The following is a 19,962-nucleotide window of genomic DNA, read 5'->3' as shown; positions in this document are numbered from 1 at the left end:
CCCATGCAGGTCACGGGGTGGAACGTACAAACTCCGTACAGACAGCACCCATAGCCGGGATCAAACCTGGGTCTCTGGTGCTGCAAGCGCTGTAAGGTCTAAAATCTGTGTTCTGTATATTTTTAAAGCTGGACAGATCTGACATATAATTTAAATTATATTTCATTACAACAAAGTATGAGTAAGGTTTTGGTGAATTACATCGGCATAAGTCATAAGGTTTTGTTGGCTTTCTCTATGTATCGATAGGCGTACCTTGTCAAAGCAGATGAGGTTCAACTGTCCACAAATGTTGATTCTCTGTGGACTAATACTGAAAATTCCCTTCTTTTTCAATCTTTGCTGGGAGTATATGATGCCAATGGTGACAGCAGCGGGCAGGGCAGGGGAGACTGCGATAGTTATCACGTCCAGTGCCTTCCGCACAACCTTGCTCGTCGCCATCTACAACACAAAGACGCCAGTCACCCCCGAGCAGACGAGGACCAGAGGTCACAGCCTCAGAATTAAAGGACGCTCTTTTAGGAAGGAGACGAGGAGGAATTTCTTTAGTCAGAGGGTGGTGAATCTGTGGAATTCTTTGCCACAGACGGCTGTGGAGGCCGAGTCAATGGGTATATTTCAGACTGTGACAGATAGATTTCTGATTAATACGGGTGTCAGAGGTTATGGGGAGAAGGCAGGAGAATGGGGTTAGGAGGGAGAGATAGATCAGCCATGATTGAATGGCGGAGTAGTTCTTGATGGGCCAAATGGCCTAATTCTACTCCTATCCCTTATGTAGCTGTAGCAGAAGCAGCCAGCAGGGTATGTGAGAGGGAGGTGGATCGGTAGTTTCAGCCACTCACTGCTCTGGCTGTGTGCGTGTGCGATGAGTTCATGTTGTGTTCAGTTTATTTTCATGTGTACCAAGGTACATTGAAAAGCTTTTGTTGCGTGCTAACCAGTCAGCAGAAAGACAATACGCGATTACAATCGAGCCAGTACAGGATAAGGGAATGACGTTTATGATCATCAACGTAAGAGATGTCGGTGTCGGAGTAGAGGCGTAAGAGTGTGGGGTGAGGCTGGAGCGATGGGGTGAGAGTTGGACCTACGCCATTGAAGAGGAGGATGCAGACTGAGTAGATCATCCCGATGGTGGCAATGAAGGTCAGGCACATCAGGAAGCGGAAGGCATCTTGGTACAACTTGAAGTCCATGGGCTTTGGGTACAAGATGGACCTCACTAACTCTCCTTTGCTCGTGGAGAAACCTGAAACAGAGAAACTCCCACTTTCTTATGGAGGTTATCTTATTGAAACATATAAGATTATTAAGGGTGTGGACACGCTAGAGGCAGGAAACATGTTCCCGATGTTGGGGGAGTCCAGAACCAGGGGCCACACTTTAAAAATAAGGGGGAAGCCATTTAGAACGGAGATGAAGAAACACTTTTTCACACAGAGAGTTGTGAGTCTGTGGAATTCTCTGCCTCAGTGGAGGTCAGTACTCTGGAAGCTTTCAAGAGAGAGCTAGAGAGCTCTTAAAGATAGCGGAGTCAGAGGATATGGGGAGAAGGCAGGAACGGGGTATTGATTGTGGATGATCAGCCATGATCACATTGAATGGTGGTGCCAGCTTGAAGGGCAGAATGGCCTTCTCCTGCACCTATTGTCTATTGTCTATTGTAATGTGCAAAAAGGTTCTCAACATCGGCGAGACCAAGTGCAGGCTCGGCGATCGCTTCGCTGAAGACTTCCGCTCAGTCCGTCTTAACGTACCTGATCTCCCGGTGTCTCAGCACTTCAACTCCCCCTCCCATTCCCAAACTGACCTTTCTGTCCAGGGCCTCCTCCATTGTCAGAGTGAGTCCCAGTGCAAATTGGAGGAACAGCACCTCATATTTCGCTTGGGCAGCTTACACCCCAGCGGTATAAACATTGACTTCACTAACTTCAAATAGCCCTTGCTTTCCCTGTCTCTCCATCCCCTCTCCCTTCCCAGTTCTCCCACTAGTCTTATTGTTTCCGGTTACAATCTATCACTGTCCTGCCCCCTCCCCAACATCAGACTGAAGAAGTGTCTCGACCCGAAACGTCACCCATTCCCGCCCTCCAGAGATGCTGCCTGTCCCGCTGAGTTACTCCAGCATTTTGTGTTTATCTGCAAAAAGATCTTGTTGGTGCAAGAAATGTTTTTCTCTTTAACGTTATCCCACTTTCTCATCCACTCCCTGCACACAGGGGGCAATTTGCAGAGGGCTGATTAGCCTACAAACCCGCACGACTTTGGGATATGGGAGGAAGTTGGAGCGCCCGGAGGAAATCCATGCAGTCACAGGGAGAACATGCAAACTCTACACAGACAGCACCCAGGGTCAGCATCAAACCAGGGTCTCTGGTTCTGGGACTCAATATGGGGGAACCTCCAAGGGGGGGGGAATGGGGGGGGAACAAAGGAGGACCCAGCGTGGGGGGATACTTTGTAATTTTGTCAGTGCCCTTTAGCTGGCGACTCTTTGCATACCTTGCAAAAAACAATGAATATAACCGTGACTTGTCACATGTGACAAATGAGTATTCCTTCCTGCCTTTGTCTGTCCATCCATGCATCCATTCGTCCGTTCGTTCTAACGTTCATTCGTTTGTTCATTCATTCATTCATTCATCCGTTCATTCAACCAAGTTTCCTTCACGCCATAAAAGAAGACACGATGATTGCGGCCTTTGACCGACCTGTTCGAAAGACCACCGCTTCCACTCTGGGCTGGCCAACGGGCTTGGACTGAATCACTTGGGTCCCACAGAACAGTACATGTCGCCTGTGCTCCTCAGTCACTCCGTTCCAGCAACTGTGGGCAGCGACGTTGGGTAATGGAGTCTTGGTGATGGGAATACTCTCACCTGGGTGGGAAATAAAAGATTACATTCATCAACAAAACGCAATCAGCCAACAGCCATTGCTTACATAACCCACAACTTTGGTTACTTTTAAGATAGACACAAAAAGCTGGAGTAACTCAGCGGGACAGGCAGCATCTCTGGTGAGGAATTTGGTTACTTTTAGTTTAGTTTAGAGATACAGCACGGAAACAGGCCCACCTTTGGCCCACCGAGTCCGCACCGACCAGTGATCCCTGCACACTGACACTATCCTACACCCACCACCCTATGGAAGCCCCTCTGAAGTTCCGATTAAATACGTCCCCGAGTTACTCCAGCACTCTGTGAAACGTCACCTATCCATGCTCTCCACAGATGCTGCCTGACCCGCTGAGTTACTCCAACATTTTGTGTCTATCTTCGAATTAAACCTGCATCTGCAGTTCCTTTCCACACTTGCATAAATTCTTGATTAGTACGGGTGTCGGGTCAGCCATGATTGAATGGCGGATTAGACTTGATGGGCCGAATGGCCTAATTCTGTTCCTGTGAGTGAAGGAGACTGCCTCACCTGTGAGCATGCCCTCATTAACAATACAGCCGCCCTGGATCAGCACGGAGTCGCAGCACAACACTTGCTTGTTGCCGCTGATGATGAAGACATCACCGGGAACCAGCTCACAGGACGGCACCTCCTCATACCCTGCGGGTGGAAGCAGCGTCAATAACTGGGGTGGAATAGATGGAAGAAGCAGCGTGGTGGTGCAGTGGTAGAGTTGCTGCCTCACAGCTCCAGAGACCCGGGTTCCATCCTCACTACGGGTGCTGCCTGTACGGAGTTTGTACGTTCTTCTTGTGATTGTGTGGGTTTTCTCCAGGTGCTCCGGTTTCCTCCCACAATACAAAGATGTGCAGGTTTGTAGGTTAATTGGCTTGGTATGAATGTAAAATTATCCCGAGTGTGTGTACGATAGTGTTAGTGTGCAGGTTTGTAGGTTAATCGGCCCTCTGTAAATTACCCCCTAGTGTGCAGGGAATGGATGAGAAAGTGGGATAACGTAGAACGTGTGTGAACGGGCGATCGCTGGTCGACGCGGACTCGGTGGGCCGAAGGCCTTGTTTCCGTGCTCTAACTCTAAACTAAACTAAACTAAAACAAGAATTCCTTGTACGTGGATGGAAAGATACATCATGCAAACAGGCCCTTCGGCCCACCGAGTCCACGCCGACCATCGAGTGCCCGTTCACACTAGTTCTGTGTTATCCCACTTTCTAATCCACTCCCTACACACTTGGGGGCAATGTACAGAGGGGCCGATTCACCTACATTCCCGCAGTCTTTGGGATGTGGGAAGAAACTGGGGCACCCGGAGGAAACCCACGCGATCACGGGGAGAACGTGCAAACTCCACACAGACGGCACCCAAGGTCGGGATCTAACTGTCAGGCAGCAGTTCGACCTGATGTGCCACCATGCCACCCCCTGCTGTCAAAAGCAAACTATCAGCAATGAAGGTTGCTCAATGAAGGTTGCTCACCTGTCTTTGAATGTAACACCTGTATTGGAATGTAACACCTGTATTGGAATGTAACACCTGTATTGGAATGAAGATTGCTCACCTGTATTTTTCCTGTAGACTGTGACCGTCATGTTATTATGGGATTCCACTAGTCTGTATAGTTTTATTGATTGCTGCAAACAGTAAAGTAATGTGTGAATCACACGGCCTCTTGCAGTGAAACCTCACCCATGAAATAATTATTTGTCACGGTTCAGACGATGGAATTAACGGAAATTAAAACATTCTAATCCAACAGAAGATTTAAACATTCAGGACAGCTGTACTCGCAGAATGCTGTGAAACTGCTGATTATAACCTCAAAGAACATAGACCAGCACAACGCAGCAAAAGGTCCTTCGGCCCACAATGTGTGCGCTGGACATGATGCCAAGATTAACTCTTATCTGCCTGCACGTGATCCATATCCCTCCATTCCCTGCATATCCACTTCAACGCCACTATCGTATCTGCCTCCACCACCACCCCAGGCCCCCACACATCTGTGTGTAAAAACACATTGCCCCAAACATCTCCTTTAAACTTTGCCCCTCTCACCCTAATGCTAAGCTCTCCCTGTAGCTCATCTACTGTTATCCAGACATTATTCTGGTGAACCTCCTCTGCACCGTCTCCAAAGCCTCCACATCCTGTAATTGGGGCGACCAGAACTGCACACTATACTCAAATGCTGCCTAACCAAAGTCCTAAAAAACTCTTTGAATCACTTCCCTCTGGAAGGCGACTCCGGACTGTCAAAGCCGCCACAGCCAGAGATTAAAAACAGCTTTTTTCCCCACGAGTAGCAGCTCTGCTCAATAACCATACGTCTGTAGCCTCCTTTTGCTCTGGTATTTTATTTAATTCACGTGTTTAATCAATAATGTTTTATTACTAATGTTTAATGTTTTATGTGTCATTCCTAACTGGCACTGAATGTCATGTTGTCACTTGCGGGCGGAGCACCAAGGCAAATTCCTTGTATGTGAATACTTGGCCAATAAATGTATTCATTCATTTATAACCAAAGTCCTATAAAGCTGCATCAGGACTTCCTGCCTCTTGTACTCAATGCCTCGACTGATGAAGACAAGCATAACGTACACCTTCTTCACCACTCTGTCTACTTGTGTGGCCACTTCCAAGGTGTTATGGACTTGGACCCCAGGTTGCCTCTGGACATCAACGCTGTTAAGGGTCTTGTCATTAATTGTAGACTTGCCCCTGACGTTCGACCTTCCGAAGTACAACCCCTCGCACTGGCTCTAATGCTCTGCCTCATTGGGACGGTGAAGGACCCTCATATATAGAGTCATAAATTCATACGTGATAGGACTAGAATTAGGCCATTCGGCCCATCAAGTCTACTCCGCTATTCAATCATGGCTGATCCATCTCTCCCTCCTAACCCCATTTTCCTGCCTTCTCCCCATAACCGCTGACACCCGCACTAATCAAGAATCTATCTATCTCTGCCTTAAAAATATCCACTGACTTGGCCTCCACAGATTCCCCACCCTCTGACTAAAGAAATTCCTCCTCATCACCTTCCTAAAGGAACGTCCTTTATTTCTGAGGCTCTGACCTCTAGTCTTAGACTCTCCCACTAGTGGAAACATGCTCTCCACATCAGCTCTATGCAAGCCTTTTACAAATCTATATGTTTCAATGAGGTGCCCCCCCTCAACATTCTGAACTCCAGCGAGTACAGGCCCAGTGCCATCAAACGCCCATCATAGGTTAACCCACTCATTCCTGGGATCATTCTTGTAAACCTCCCCTGGACCCTCTCCAGAGCCAGCACATCCTTCCTTAGATATGGTGATTAAAATTGCTCACAATATTCCAAATGCGGCCTGACCCGTGCCTTACAGAGCCGCAGCATTACATCCCTTTCTTTGTATTCCAGCCCTCTTGAAATAAATATGAGCATAAATAGAGTCATAGAGTGATACAGCGTGAAAACTGGCCCTTTGGCCCAACTGGCCCACACCGACTAACATGTCCCAGCTACACTAGTCCCACCTGCCAGCATTTGGTCCATATCCCTCCAAACCTGTCCTATCCATGTACCTGTCTAACTGTTTCTTAAACGTCGGGATAGTCCCAGCCTCAACTACCTCCTCTGGCAGCTTGTTCCATACACCCACCACCCTTTGTGTGAAGAGGTTACCCCTCAGATTCCTATTTCCCCTTCACCTTGAACCGATGTCCTCTGGTCCTCGATTCCCCTACTCTGGGCAAGAGACTCTGTGCATCTACCCAATCTATTCCTCTCATGATTTTATACACCTTTATAAGACCACCCATCTTCCTCCTTCACTCCATGGAATAGAGACCCAGCCTGCTCAACCTCTCCCTATAGCTCACACCCTCTAGTCCTGGCAACATCCTCGTAAATCTTCTCTGTGCCCTTTCCAGCTTGACAATATCTTTCCTATAGTCAAGAGTCATGGTGCCCAGAACTGAACACAATATTCTAAATGCGGCCTCACCAACGTCTTATACAACTGCAACATGGCCTCTCAACTTCTATACCTAATAGAAGAATACAAAATGATGGAGTAACAGCGGGACAGGCAGCGTTTTTGGAGAGAAGGAGTGGATGACGTTTCAGGTTGACACTTTTCTTCAGACTAAGCTTCAGGGGAGAGGGGGTTACAGAGATAAGGCAGTGTAAGAGATCAAGAGATGCAGATCAAAGCCAATGTAGAATAGCATTGTTATCTAGGAGTTGGTGACAACAAAGCAAACAGAAATAAAACATAATCAGAGGCATCAGACTGGTTGGAGAACTGGGAAGGTGGGAGGGGATGGAGATTGAGGGAAACCAAGGGCTATTTGAAGTTAGAGAAGTCAATGTTCATACCGCTGAGTTTAAACTACCGAAGCTAAATATGAGGTGCTGTTCCTCCAATTTGCACTGGGCCTCACTCTGACAATGGAGGACGCCCAGGACAGAAAGGTCAGTGTGGGAATGGGAGGGGGAGATGAAGTGCTGAGTAACTACGAGATCAGGTAGGTTTAGACGGACTGAGCAGAGGTGTTCAGCGAAACGATCGGCGAGCTTGCGCTTGGTCTCGCCGATATACAGGAGATACAGGATGGAACAGCGGATACAGTAGATGAGGCTGGAGGAGGTGCAAGTGAACCTCTTCCTCACCTGGAAAGACTGTCTACTCTGATGAAGGCCAATGTGCCAAAAGAGCCTTTTTGACCGCCACATCTACATGCGACTCCACCTTCAAGGAACCATGCACCCGTACTCATAGATCCCTCTGCTCCACCACACTACCCAGAGGCCTACCATTCACTGTGTGGATCCTGCCCTTGTTGGACTTCCCAAATTGCAACAACTCCCTGAGATAGCACTCACCTGTTGGACATCGTACACGGACAAAGCGAGGGAGATGAAAGACACGATGATGAGTGCTATGGAATATTCAGTGTAGTCCTCAGATAGCCAGAGACACACGCTGAATATTTGAAACATATAAAATGGATTCAAGACCTGTTAAAAAAAGGGAAGTGTGATATAAACGTTAATCTCTCTTTAAGCACGAGCAGACAATAGACAATAGGTGCAGGAGTAGGCCTTCGGCCCTTTGAGCCAGCACCGCCATTCAATGTGATCATGGCTGATCATCCCCAATCAGTACCCCGTTCCTGCCTTCTCCCCATATCCCCTGATTCCGCTATCTTTAAGAGCCCTATCTAGCTCTCTCTTGAAAGTATCCAGAGAACTGGCCTCCACCGCCCTCTGAGGCAGATAATTCCACAGACTCACAACTCTCTGTGAGAAAAAGTGTTTCCTCGTCTCCGTTCTAAATGGCTTACCCCTTATTCTTAAACTGTGGCCCCTGGTTCTGGACTCCCCCAACATCGGGAACATGTTTCCTGCCTCTAGTGTGTCCAAACCCTTAATAATCTCATATGTTTCAATAAGACCCCCTCATCCTTCTAAATTCCAGAGTGCACAAGCCCAGCCATATGACAGTCCCGCCATCCCGGAAATTAACCTTGTGAACCTACGCTGCACCCCCTCAATAGTAAGCATACGTGCCTGTCCCCTGCAAACCAGACTTACCTCTTTACAAAGCAGCTTCCAGATTGGAGAAATCTGTATTTCAATTGTATTCGGTCCATATATTAATCTCCTGCATTTAAATATCATAGGGTCATTAGTATATTCCACTCTCCATCACGCAGCCAACCATATACACAATCAACTTTTCACAAAGTGCTGGAGTAACTCAGCGGGACAGGTAGCATCTCCGGAGGGAAGGAATGGGTGATGTTTCAGGTCGAGACCCTTCTTCAGACTGGTGTTGAAGAAGGGTCACCCATTCCTTCTCTCCAGAGATGCTGCCTGTCCCACTGAGTTACTCCAGCATTTTGTGTTTATCTATCACTTAAACCAGCATCTGCAGTTCCTTCCTACACACCATCAACTGTACACTGTGGACGGCTCGATTGTAATCATATATAGTCTTTCCACTGACTGGTTAGCACGCAGCAAAAAAGCTTTTCACTGTACCTCGGTACGTGACAATAAGCTAAATTAATTATAATTTAGTACAGGTGTCAGAGGTTATGGGGAGAAGGCAGGAGAATGGGGTTAGGAGGGAGAGATAGAACAGCCATGGTTGAATGGCAGAGTAGACTTGATGGGCCAACTGGCCTAATTCTACTCCTAAGACTTATGAATAATTATTAATTTTACAGATGCACACATAAATAACATCCACACATTTTCTCTATAAAATTAGTGAAATAATCATTGCTGGATGTGGCAAATCTAGAAAATTAAATAGTTCAGAATTTGAAGCAAGCTTAGTTTTCTAGTGAAAGTTGAACAGATGGAAACAGATAATACCACAAATACTGAGTATGAAAGGCCGTTTCATATCCGCATTGTCTCCCCGTGTACAAAACTGACATTTACTGATAGTAGGAATCAGCATTGTGACGACTTGAAAATGTCGAGCCTTGTTGAATGAACTGAGTATTTTTAACAAAATAATAAATGATGAACAACATCAGGGCATTAGCATGGCACGGTGATAGAGTTGCTGCCTTACAGTTCTCACAGCGCCAGAGATCGGGTTCGATCCTGACTACAGGTGCTGTCTGTACGGAGTTTGGACGTTCTCCCCGTGACCTGCTTGGGTTTTCTCCAAAAATTTTGGTTTCCTCCCACACTCCAAAGAAGTGCAGGTTTGTAGGTTAATTGGCTTGGTGTAAATGTAAATTTTCCCAAATGTGTGTTAATGTATTAATGTGCGGGGATCGCTGGTCGGTGTGGACTCAGTGGGAAGAAGGGCCTGTTTCCGTGCTGCATCTCTAAACTAAACTAAATTAAATCTCTGGCATTGAATAATTGACCTCTTTTAGAGTTTTTCACCCAGAGGGTGGTGGGTGTATGGAACGAGCTGCCAGAGGAGGTAGTTGAGGCTGGGACTATATCAGCATTTATGAGACTCTTGGACAGGTAACATGGATAGGAAAGGTATAGAGGGCTTTGGACTAAACGTGGCCAGGTGGGACTGGTGTAGATCAGCATCTTACAGATACAGAAAGTGTTTTTTGTCCAACAGTCTGATTCCTACAGGGTTCCCAAGCCAGCCATGTTCCAACTAATTTGAGGAAGGACATTCTTGCTATTGAGGGAGTGCAGCGTAGGTTCACCAGGTTAATTCCCGGAATGGCGGGACTGTCATATGCTGAGAGAATGGATCAGCTGGGCTTGTACACTCTGTAGTTTAGAAGGATGAGAGGAGATCTTATTGAAACATATAAGATTATTAAGGGCCTGGACACACTAGAGGCAGGAAACATATTCCCAATGTTGGGGGAGTCCAGAACCAGGGGCCCACAGTTTAAGAATAAGGGGTAAGCCATTTAGAACGGAGACGACAAAACGTTTTTTCACACAGCGAGTTGTAAGTCTGTGGAATTCTCTGCCTCAGAGGGCGGTGGAGGCCGGTTCCCTGGATACTTTCAAGAGAGAGCTAGATAGGGCTCTTAAACGTAGCGGAGTCTGGGGATATAGGGAGAAGGCAGGAACGGGGCACTGATTGGGGATGATCAGTCATGATCACATTGAATGGCGGTGCTGGCTCAAAGGGGCGAGTGACCTACTCCTGCACCTATTGTCTATTGTCGAATCCTGAAATGGCCGAGGGTAAAAACAGATTTGAAGTTGCGCACACAGCCCAGCAGAATATAATATCCACGAGTCATAACTACCTGGTGATGACCTCTGTCATACTTAGTCCACATCCAAATTTGTGATGAATATCTGCACAAGTATGTCTCTCTTCCAGATCTCTGAGTAAAAGAATAAATTAAAGAATACGTCTGAACACCGACACGTTACTTCAGTTTGAGAAAGTCAAATGGACTTGTAATTAAATGACAATGAAAACAGCAGATACCTGCGCTATAACACGAGGATAAGCGCTCAAGCGAGAAAACCAAGGCCAAAGCCAAAGTACTATCTAAATCTGATTACACACACCTATGCCACGGACAATAACTAACTCCACATGGAATATTCCGTTACCTGCATGTTAACAAACACATTGAAAAATCAAAGGTCAATACAAATGCTGGAGAAACTCAGCGGGTGAGGCAGCATCTATGGAGCGAAGGAATAGGTGATGTTTCGGGTCCAGACGCGGAAGGGTCTGGACCCGAAATGTCACCTATTCCTTCGCTCCATAGATGCTTCCCGGTCTCGACCTGAAACGTCACCTATTCCTTCGCTCCATAGATACTGCCTCACCCGCTGAGTTTCTCCAGCATTTTAGTCCACCTTCGATGTTTCCAGCATCTGCAGTTCCTCCTTAAACATCTTAAAAAAGCTGATGGTTGATGGTGTCGATGCCAGTACGTCGGGGTTATCAAGTGGACATCTCCCTTTACTGGTGTTTTGTTGAGTTAGGCCCACGACACCTCGGGAAGGCCCAACAGTTGGTTCTGGCATCCCAGAACTATCCTCCCTCAGTACCTGCTCTCACCACCTACAGCCATCAAAAACACCACAGAGGCAGTGGAGAAGGCCTCGAGATGGCTCTGGATTAGGAGAGGAGGTCTATGGGGAAGAGCGAATGCCACCTGAACACAAGTCGTGTTCTGATCAACTGCGGCTGGGTCGCCTGGGTGAGGGTGCCTGATGTTGAAAGACCTGAAACACTCAATGACCCCAGATTACATCACTGATGATGTGTTCAGGAGCACCAAGAGGTCTATTTTTATCAAGCAGGCTGCCAGCATCTACTATATAAAGGAAACTACAGATGATTAAAGGGCCTGTCTCACTTGGCCATCATTTGCGTGTCACGCAGATGGCGTGCAAAGATTTTGTACATCACAAAATCCTGCAACGCCGCGCGTCACTGCCGATGTCATCATGCACCATGTGCGCGTAATGCGCATCACGTGCGTGTCACCATGCGCGCATCGTGCGTCGTGACGCGTAAAAGATGTTGCGTAAATTACGCGGAAATGATGGACAGGCCCATGATTCACTCCAACAAATGCTAAACACTCGCATTCTAGCTTCCACTTATCCTACCACAACGTTAAACTTAATTAAAATTAAGACTTACCCTGGTCTAACAAATTGTTTTTCTTTAAAGTCCCAGATGTACCTTAACTTTTGAATTTCAAAATACCGTACCTACAAATATCCATCAAGAGAATAAAGATATTTTGGGAAAATAAACAGGGAAATATTCATAATTAAACAAAATACATTATTCAAACCAGAGTTTTATGTTTTCTATTTTATCAAAGAACAAACTGCTACATTTATCAACAATATTTTCCATCTGTATAACCCCTCCTGTTTCGATCCTGTGACCAATCAGCTAGTAATAAATAATAATACTGATCATTAAAAATTGATAAACTTAAAAATTAAAAATCGAAATAGTTGAAAATCTAGTTTTATCGTTTTTTTAAAGGTGCTGGTTGATTGAAACGTCACAACAAAGCACTGGTTCAGGTAAAAGATAAGATGCAAAAGCCAGGTCTTACTTTAGACTCTGGTTTCATGATAATTCTTTGCAGCAAAGATGTCTCATCAGATAGGTCGGGATATTGGGGACCATTTGTTGCTTTACTGAGCAAGGACAAGTCCATCCACTTTATTTTCTTCTTGGTCCAGGCTTTATGTTCATCCTGAACAGGAAATTAAGATTAAAACAGCATTGCTTATGCGTGTAGGACCTCGGTTTGAAAATATCTAATTGCCCATTGAAATTCCACCACAGGAGCATTAGAGCTGGTTCCCAATGACTTTAAAAACATAGATAGACACAAAAGCTAGTGTAACTCAGCGGGACAGGCAGCATCTCTGGAGAGAGGAATGGGTGAAGATTCGGGGCGAGATCCTTCTTCAGACCAAGAGTCAGGTGAGAGGGAAACGAGAGATATAGACGGTGATGTAGCAAGATAAAGAACTAATGAATGAAAGATATGCAAAAAAGTAACGATGATAAAGAAAACAGGCCATTGTTTGCTGTGGGCTCGGTGAAAACCAGTTACAGACAATGAGACTCAACAAGACGACTTGAGCATAGATATGGAAACCTCTTTCAGGCAGATGGCATCACAACCAGTGACCAGACTTAAACAGAACAGATTTACAGTATTTATGTTACATCGTTAACAAAACGGAGCATAGTAAGTTGCACTGGAGAATTATAAAATAAAATTGCCATCAAGTGTACATGGAGATATGAGAGAAGATGACCAAACAGCTTAGGTTTGTTGTTGTCACCTGTACTGAGGTACAGTGAGGAGCTTTGATCTGCATGCTATTCAATCAGACCAGATAATACTCACAACAAACACCATCAGGTCAGACTCAAGTACCATCGGTAGAACAAAGCCAACTATACAGAGGGCTAAAACTTAGCCAAAGAAATTGTAAGAAGAATCTTTGAGGATTGGGTGAGAGAAAGGGTGGAATTCCATGCACACACAGAACAGAACAGTATAGCACAGGAACAGGCCCTTCGGCCCACAATGTCTGTGCCGTACATGATGCCAAGATAAACTAATCTCCTCTGCCTGCACGTGATCCATATGCTTCCATTCCCTGCATATCCTGGTGCCAATCCAAAAGTCTCTTAAACACCAGAATCGTATCTGCCTCCACCACCAACCCTGGCAGCGCGTTCCAGGCACCCACCACCCTCTGTGTAAAAAAACCTGCCCCGCACATCTCCTTTAAACTTTGCCCATCTCACCTTATAGCTGCGCCCTCTAGTCTTTGACATTTCCACCCTGGCGAAAGGTTCAGACGCACACTACCACATGGTTTTATATTTTACAGCCTTTAGAAATGAAGATCAGTCTGAAGAAGGGTCTCGACCCAAAACTTCACCCATTCCTTCTACCCAGAGATGCTGCCTGTCCCTCTGAGTTACTCCAGCACTCTGTGAAACGTCACCTATCCATGTTCTCCACAGATGCTGCCTGATCCGCTGAGTTACTCCAGCACTCTGTGAAACGTCACCTATCCATGTTCTCCACAGATGCTGCCTGTCCCTCTGAGTTACTCCAGCACTCTGTGAAACGTCACCTATCCATGTTCTCCACAGATGCTGCCTGACCGGCTGAGTTACTCCAGCACTCTGTGAAACGTCACCTATCCATGTTCTCCATAGATGCTGCCTGACCCGCTGAGATACTCCAGCACTCTATGAAACGTCACCTATCCATGTTCTCCACAGGCAGCATCGTAGGTACTCGTGGCATCAAGTAGGTCGGGGCGTTTTTTTCTAGCCTGGCGAAAAATGTCCACGAGTAAAAATGGTTGCGAATTAGGTCGTGAAAGTGGGACCAGCCCTTTAAGGCGGCAGATTCCCAACCCCTGGTGCAGACTTACTGTACGGTAGTTTAGCGTAGAGACTTACGGTGGTCCTGAGGAGGATAGTGTCGGCTTCCTGTAACAGGCAGCGCACACACTGAGCCCGCACATCCCACTCCGGCTTCCAGTAGAAGAGCAGCAGCAGAAAGCCAGCGGACAGGACAGTCGCTGTTGTACACAGGGCTCTGCGGCAGCAGCACGCTCGGTAACCGTAGATCTCCTGTACAGAACAGCACGTGAAACAGGCCTGGTTAGTCATCAGTAACCTTCATAAAGCATAGCCGCAGAATTAAGCCATTCGGCCCGTCAGGTCTACTCCACCATTCAACCATGGCTGATCAATCTCTCCCATACTGCGATGTTTATCACAATAAAATAGTTCAATAATTAGCGAGTCATCGGTAATCAGGATTTAACTGAAAAAAATGCATTGAAAATTTATTTGCAGAATCTAGTGAAAAATCATAAATAACTTATATTTCAGATTATGCATGGGACAGGATTTACTCTCTGCAGAAATCATAGTAAAGTGAAAAGCACTTCTATTAGCTACAGGAGGTTCTCTCAGAGACATTATAAGCTGCTTCACCTGTGTGGAACGTCACCTATCCATGTTCTCCACAGATACTGCCTGACCCGCTGAGTTTCTCCAGCACTCTGTGACTAGACTCTATACACTGTATCAGTGTACTGCTGCTATATACTTATACTGTATCTCAGATGCTTATCTAAGATGTATCTTATGATTATGTATAATGATTCTTGTACGGACCTGTACACAAAAATGAATTCCACTGTTCCTCAGTAAATGTCACATATAAACTCCCCTTGAATTAAATACCATTGGATATTGTGTGCAGATAAAAATGCTGGAGTAACTCAGCGGGTGAGGCAGCATCTATGGAGCGAAGGAATAGGTGACCCGAAACATCACCTATTCCTTCGCTCCATAGATGCTGCCTCACCCGCTGAGTTTCTCCAGCATTTTTATCTACCTTCGATTTTCCAGCATCTGCAGTTCTTTCTTAAACATTGGATATTGTGCAGTTAGGGGCATCCGCACGTCATTGCTTTTATTAAATAAACATCATTGACTTGTCCTGGAGATAACATCAGTATTCATTCTACCTGCAGTAACATTCCAGAAATGTATTTTAGAATGTGTATTTATAGAAGAACTAACATTATGCGGTGAGAACAAGGCTTTGTTCTTTGTGAGTAGACACAAAATGCTGGAGTAACTCAGCAGGTGAGGCAGCATCGCTGGAGAGAAGGAATGGGTGACATTTCGGGTCGAGTCAGAAGAGGGGTCTCAATCTGAAACGTCGCCCATTCCTTCTCTCCAAAGATGCTGCCGCACCCGCTGAGTTACTCCAGCATTTTGTGTCTACCTTACATTTTAACCAGCATCTGCCGTTCTTTCTCACACATTTTGTCCTTTGTAGACCTTGCTTTTCCTCTCCATCATCTCTCCCCTTCTCAGTTCTCTGACCAGTCTTACTGTCTCCGACTACATTTTCTCCCGGTTTGCTTTGTTCTCCCAGCTAACAATAACCTATTCTACATGCTCCTTGGTCCTGTTTTCACACCTTACACTTCCTTATCTATGCATCTTCCTGCCCCCGACATCAGTCTGAAGAAGGGTCTCGACCCAAATATACGCTGGGACAGGCAGCATCTCTGGATAGAAGGAATGGATGACATTTCAGGTCCAGCCTATCTGAAGAAGGGTCACGATCTGTCTGACCTGCTGAGTTACTCTAGCACTCTGTGAAACGTCACCTATATAACATATAACATATAACCATATAACAATTACAGCATGGAAAACAGGTCGCCTCGGCCCTTCAAGTCCGTGCCGAACACTTATTTTCCCCTAGTCCCATCTACCTGCACTCAGACCATAACCCTCCATTCCATTCCCGTCCAGATATACCTATCCAATTTATCTTAATCTGTCTTTTGTTCTTTGTTTGATCTCAATAGACAATTGGTGCACTAGTAGACAATAGACAATAGGTGCACCCCTGGGGGGTGGGGGAAACCATTAGTCTCTTCCCCATTCAAGGACACGACTTTTTCCCTGCCAAGTCTCCGATGTCGTTGGGCCTAACATCGTGGAGGCAGCGATGGCCTCTGGCCGGAACCAACCTGACGGCTACAGTCGCGGAGCCTGCGGACCTGACATCGCGGAGCTGGCCGACTTCGGAGCGGGAAGAGCTGAGGTGGCACACGGCGGCGCCCCGACTTCTGAGCTTCGGAGGCTCCGGCCGCGGGCCCGGTGGACGGTAACATCAGGAGCTCGCAGGTCCCTGGTGGGAGACCGCTTTTCAGAGCTCCTGCAACGGCAACTTCACCCGCTGGAATTGCGGGGTTTAAAGGACTAGGAGCGGGGCCTAACATCGCCCGGTGTGGCTTAAATGGCCACAGGACTTACCATCGCCCGCCGGGGGCTTTAACATCGGGAGCCCCAGTTCGCCTCGGCACTGCAGTTGGACTGCTGGACCGCGGGAGAAGAACAAAGGGAAGAGGTAAGACTTTGCCTTCCATCGCAGTGAGGAGGTGTTGGAGATTCACTGTGATGGATATTTATGTAAATTGTGTTAAGTCTTGTTTTTTTTTGTAATTTTAAGACTGTAGAAATGCAATTTCATTCAAACCAAGCTGTTTGAATGACAATAAAAGGCATTCTATTCTATTCTAGTAGGCCATTCAGCCCTTCGAGCCAGCACCGCCATTCAATGTGATCATGGCTAATCATCCCTAATCAGTACCCCGTTCCTGCCTTCTCCCCATATCACCTGACTCCGCTATCTTTAAGAGCCCTATCTAGCTCTCTCTTGAAAGTATCCAGAGAACCGGCCTCCACCGCCCTCTGAGGCAGAGAATTCCACAGACTCACAACTCTCTGTGAGGAAAAAGTGTTTCCTCGTCGGGAACATGTGTCCTGCTCCTGGGATAAATAAACCTCATTTGAAACTGCCTGAGCATTGACCTGATACGGGGAGCACAAACATTGTGAATGTCCTTCCTTCACATAGTTTCAAATGCTCCAGCCATGAGACATAACTGCATGAGCATCGGGCTTCATCCTAAACACAGCTGTCTCACCACTGAAAGGATTGTCGTAAATTATTACATCAACTTAGCTGTGTTATCATTATCCAACATAATTACATTGTGATTCTGATTTATATTCAACCTTTATAGATGAAGTGTAGATTTAACTTTTTGGAACATGTTGGTTTATGTAGGAAGGAACTGCAGATGCTGGTTTGAAGCAAAGATAGACACAGAATGCTGGAGTAACTCAGAGGGACAGGCAGCATCTCCGGAGACAAGGAATGGGTGACGTTCCAAATCGTGACCCTTCTTCAGAGGGTCTCGACCCGAAACATCACCCTTCTGGCCAGAGATGATGCCTGTCCCACTGAGTTACTCCAGCATTTTGTGTCTATATTCAACATAATAATTTAGAAGGGTATAAATTTAGTCATCAGTTTCATTTAGGTTAATGTTACTTGTATCGAGGTACAGTGAAAAACTTTTGTTGCGTGCTAACCAGTCAGCATAAAGACTGTACATGATTACAATCGAGCCGTCCACAGTGTACAGATATAGGATAAAGGGAATAACATGGATAACGTTTAATGCAAGGTAAATAGACAATAGACAATAGGTGCAGGAGTAGGCCATTCGGCCCTTCGAGCTAGCACTGTCATTCAATGTGATCATGGCTGATCATCCACAATCAGTACCCCGTTCCTGCCTTCTCCCCATATCCCCTGACTGCTATCTTTAAGAGCCCTATCTAGCTCTCTCTTGAAAGTATCCAGAGAACCGGCCTCCACCACCCTCTGAGGCAGAGAATTCCACAGACTCACAACTCTCTGTGTGAAAAAGTGTTTCCTCATCTCGGTTCTAAATGGCTTACCCCTTATTCTTAAACTGTGGCCCCTGGTTCTGGACTTCCCCAACATCGGGAAAGGCCAGTAGGGTTCGATCAAAGATAGTCCGAGAGGGTGAGGTAGACAGTAGTTCAGGACTGGATTTACAGCCCATGGTCTGAATCCACAGAATTAGGTGACCAGACATCTTGTCAGACCATCCTGCCTTCCACACATTGGGTGCAAATCTGACCAGCACTAGCAGGAACGCATGCATGTATGTTACATATTCATTCCAATGGCCATTGCAGTTCACTGCTTCAATATTCCACAGTGTCCGAGACATGAGGCATGGTATCCGTGCAAGCATTCCTTTGCACCTAGCATTATTGCACCACTCACACATCACAAATGGCCAAACTGCCTAATTCTGCTCCAACAACTTATGGACATGAATCATATCTGCCTCCTCCACACTACCCCTGGCAGCGAGCTCCAGGCACCCACCACCCTTTGTGTGAAAAAAAACGTCCTCCACATAGCAATAGAGAATAGACAATAGGTGCGGGAGTAGGCCCTTTGCCCCTTCGGGCCAGCACCGCCATTCACTGTGATCATGGCTGATCATCCCCAATCAGTACCCCGTTCCTGCCTTCGCCCCATATCCCCTGACTCCGCATTCTTCAAGAGCCCTATCTAGCTCTCTCTCGAAAGTATCCAGAGAAATGGCCTCCACCACCCCCAGAGGCAGAGAATTCCACAGACTCACAACTCTGTGTGAAAAAGTGTTTCCTCATCTCCATTCTAAATGGCTTCCTCCTTATTCTCATTCAAACTTTGTCCCTCTTACCTCCAAGCTGTCCTTGACATTCCCACCCTGGGAAAATGGGTCTTGGAATGTATCAATACTTCTCTCTCAGAATTGTAGATACTTCCATCAGGTGAGCCTCAGCTTCCAATATTATAGAAAAATACAATGCAAGATTGTCCAACTTCTGCTGGCAGCTAATGTCCCATAATACAGGCAGCAGATAGGTCTCCCACCCTCGTTCACTCTAACAAGGATGTATGGAAGAGGGGAAAGGAATGTGGGTGGGGGAGATGTGTGGGTATAAGTGGGAGGAGGGGGAGTAGAGGAAACAGAGGCGGGCAGTAGGGATATAACTTGAAAACAGTCAATTCAATGTTCACACCTTGGCTTGTAAACTGATGGTGAATCTGTGGAATTATTTGCCACAGACGTCTGTGGAGGCCAAGTCCATGTTTGAGGCAGAGATAGATTCTTGTTTAGTACGGGTGTCCGAGGTTACGGGGAGAAGGCAGGAGAATGGGATTAGGGGGGAGAGATATATCCGCCATAATTGAATGGCGGAGTAGACTTGATGGGCCGAATGGCCTAATTCTGCTCCTATCACTTATGAGGTGCTGTTCCTTCAGATAAGTAGCTTGTGGGGGCTAATATACAGTGAACTGGAACATGAAGCTTCGAAGAGGCTGAGCACAGATCCGGTATCATTGCACCCTGCTCTTTATTCCTCAACGGTACTGCAACCTCCAGCATTGTCTGCTGTCTGACTGCAGTCTACAAACAGTGCAGTTTACTGGTCTACAATATCCCTGGTCGACACCACCGGAAACAATGAGAACATTGATTCATATTGAACTGCAGAGGCTGCAATCATCAGCAAAAAAACACAGAGTACTGGAGTAACTCAGCGGGTCAGGCAGCATCTGTGGAGAACATGGATAGGTGACGTTTCAGATCAGGA

The 19,962-nt window shown here is 46.4% G+C and overlaps 1 protein-coding gene across 1 annotated transcript in view; it reads right to left on the bottom strand.

Moving 5' to 3' along the window:
* The window catches only part of LOC129703620 (probable cation-transporting ATPase 13A4), a 47,765-nt gene extending 33,113 nt beyond the window's left edge, over window positions 1-14,652 (bottom strand). The window contains exons 1-11 of the mRNA XM_055646225.1: window positions 14,353-14,652; window positions 12,467-12,610; window positions 12,037-12,107; window positions 10,673-10,753; window positions 8,511-8,580; window positions 7,800-7,934; window positions 4,485-4,557; window positions 3,436-3,567; window positions 2,718-2,885; window positions 1,098-1,255; window positions 256-444 (exon numbers count right to left, since the gene is read on the bottom strand). Coding sequence (XP_055502200.1) covers window positions 256-444; window positions 1,098-1,255; window positions 2,718-2,885; window positions 3,436-3,567; window positions 4,485-4,557; window positions 7,800-7,934; window positions 8,511-8,580; window positions 10,673-10,753; window positions 12,037-12,107; window positions 12,467-12,610; window positions 14,353-14,565 — 1,434 coding nt within the window. The 5' untranslated portion in view covers window positions 14,566-14,652. The remainder of the gene's footprint in view (window positions 1-255; window positions 445-1,097; window positions 1,256-2,717; window positions 2,886-3,435; window positions 3,568-4,484; window positions 4,558-7,799; window positions 7,935-8,510; window positions 8,581-10,672; window positions 10,754-12,036; window positions 12,108-12,466; window positions 12,611-14,352) is intronic.
* Window positions 14,653-19,962: the final 5,310 nt, after the last annotated feature.

The sequence above is a fragment of the Leucoraja erinacea genome, chromosome 14, assembly GCF_028641065.1.
Source record: "Leucoraja erinacea ecotype New England chromosome 14, Leri_hhj_1, whole genome shotgun sequence".
NCBI classification, from domain to species: domain Eukaryota; kingdom Metazoa; phylum Chordata; class Chondrichthyes; order Rajiformes; family Rajidae; genus Leucoraja; species Leucoraja erinaceus.
This window is presented reverse-complemented; position numbering and strand designations above follow the sequence as displayed.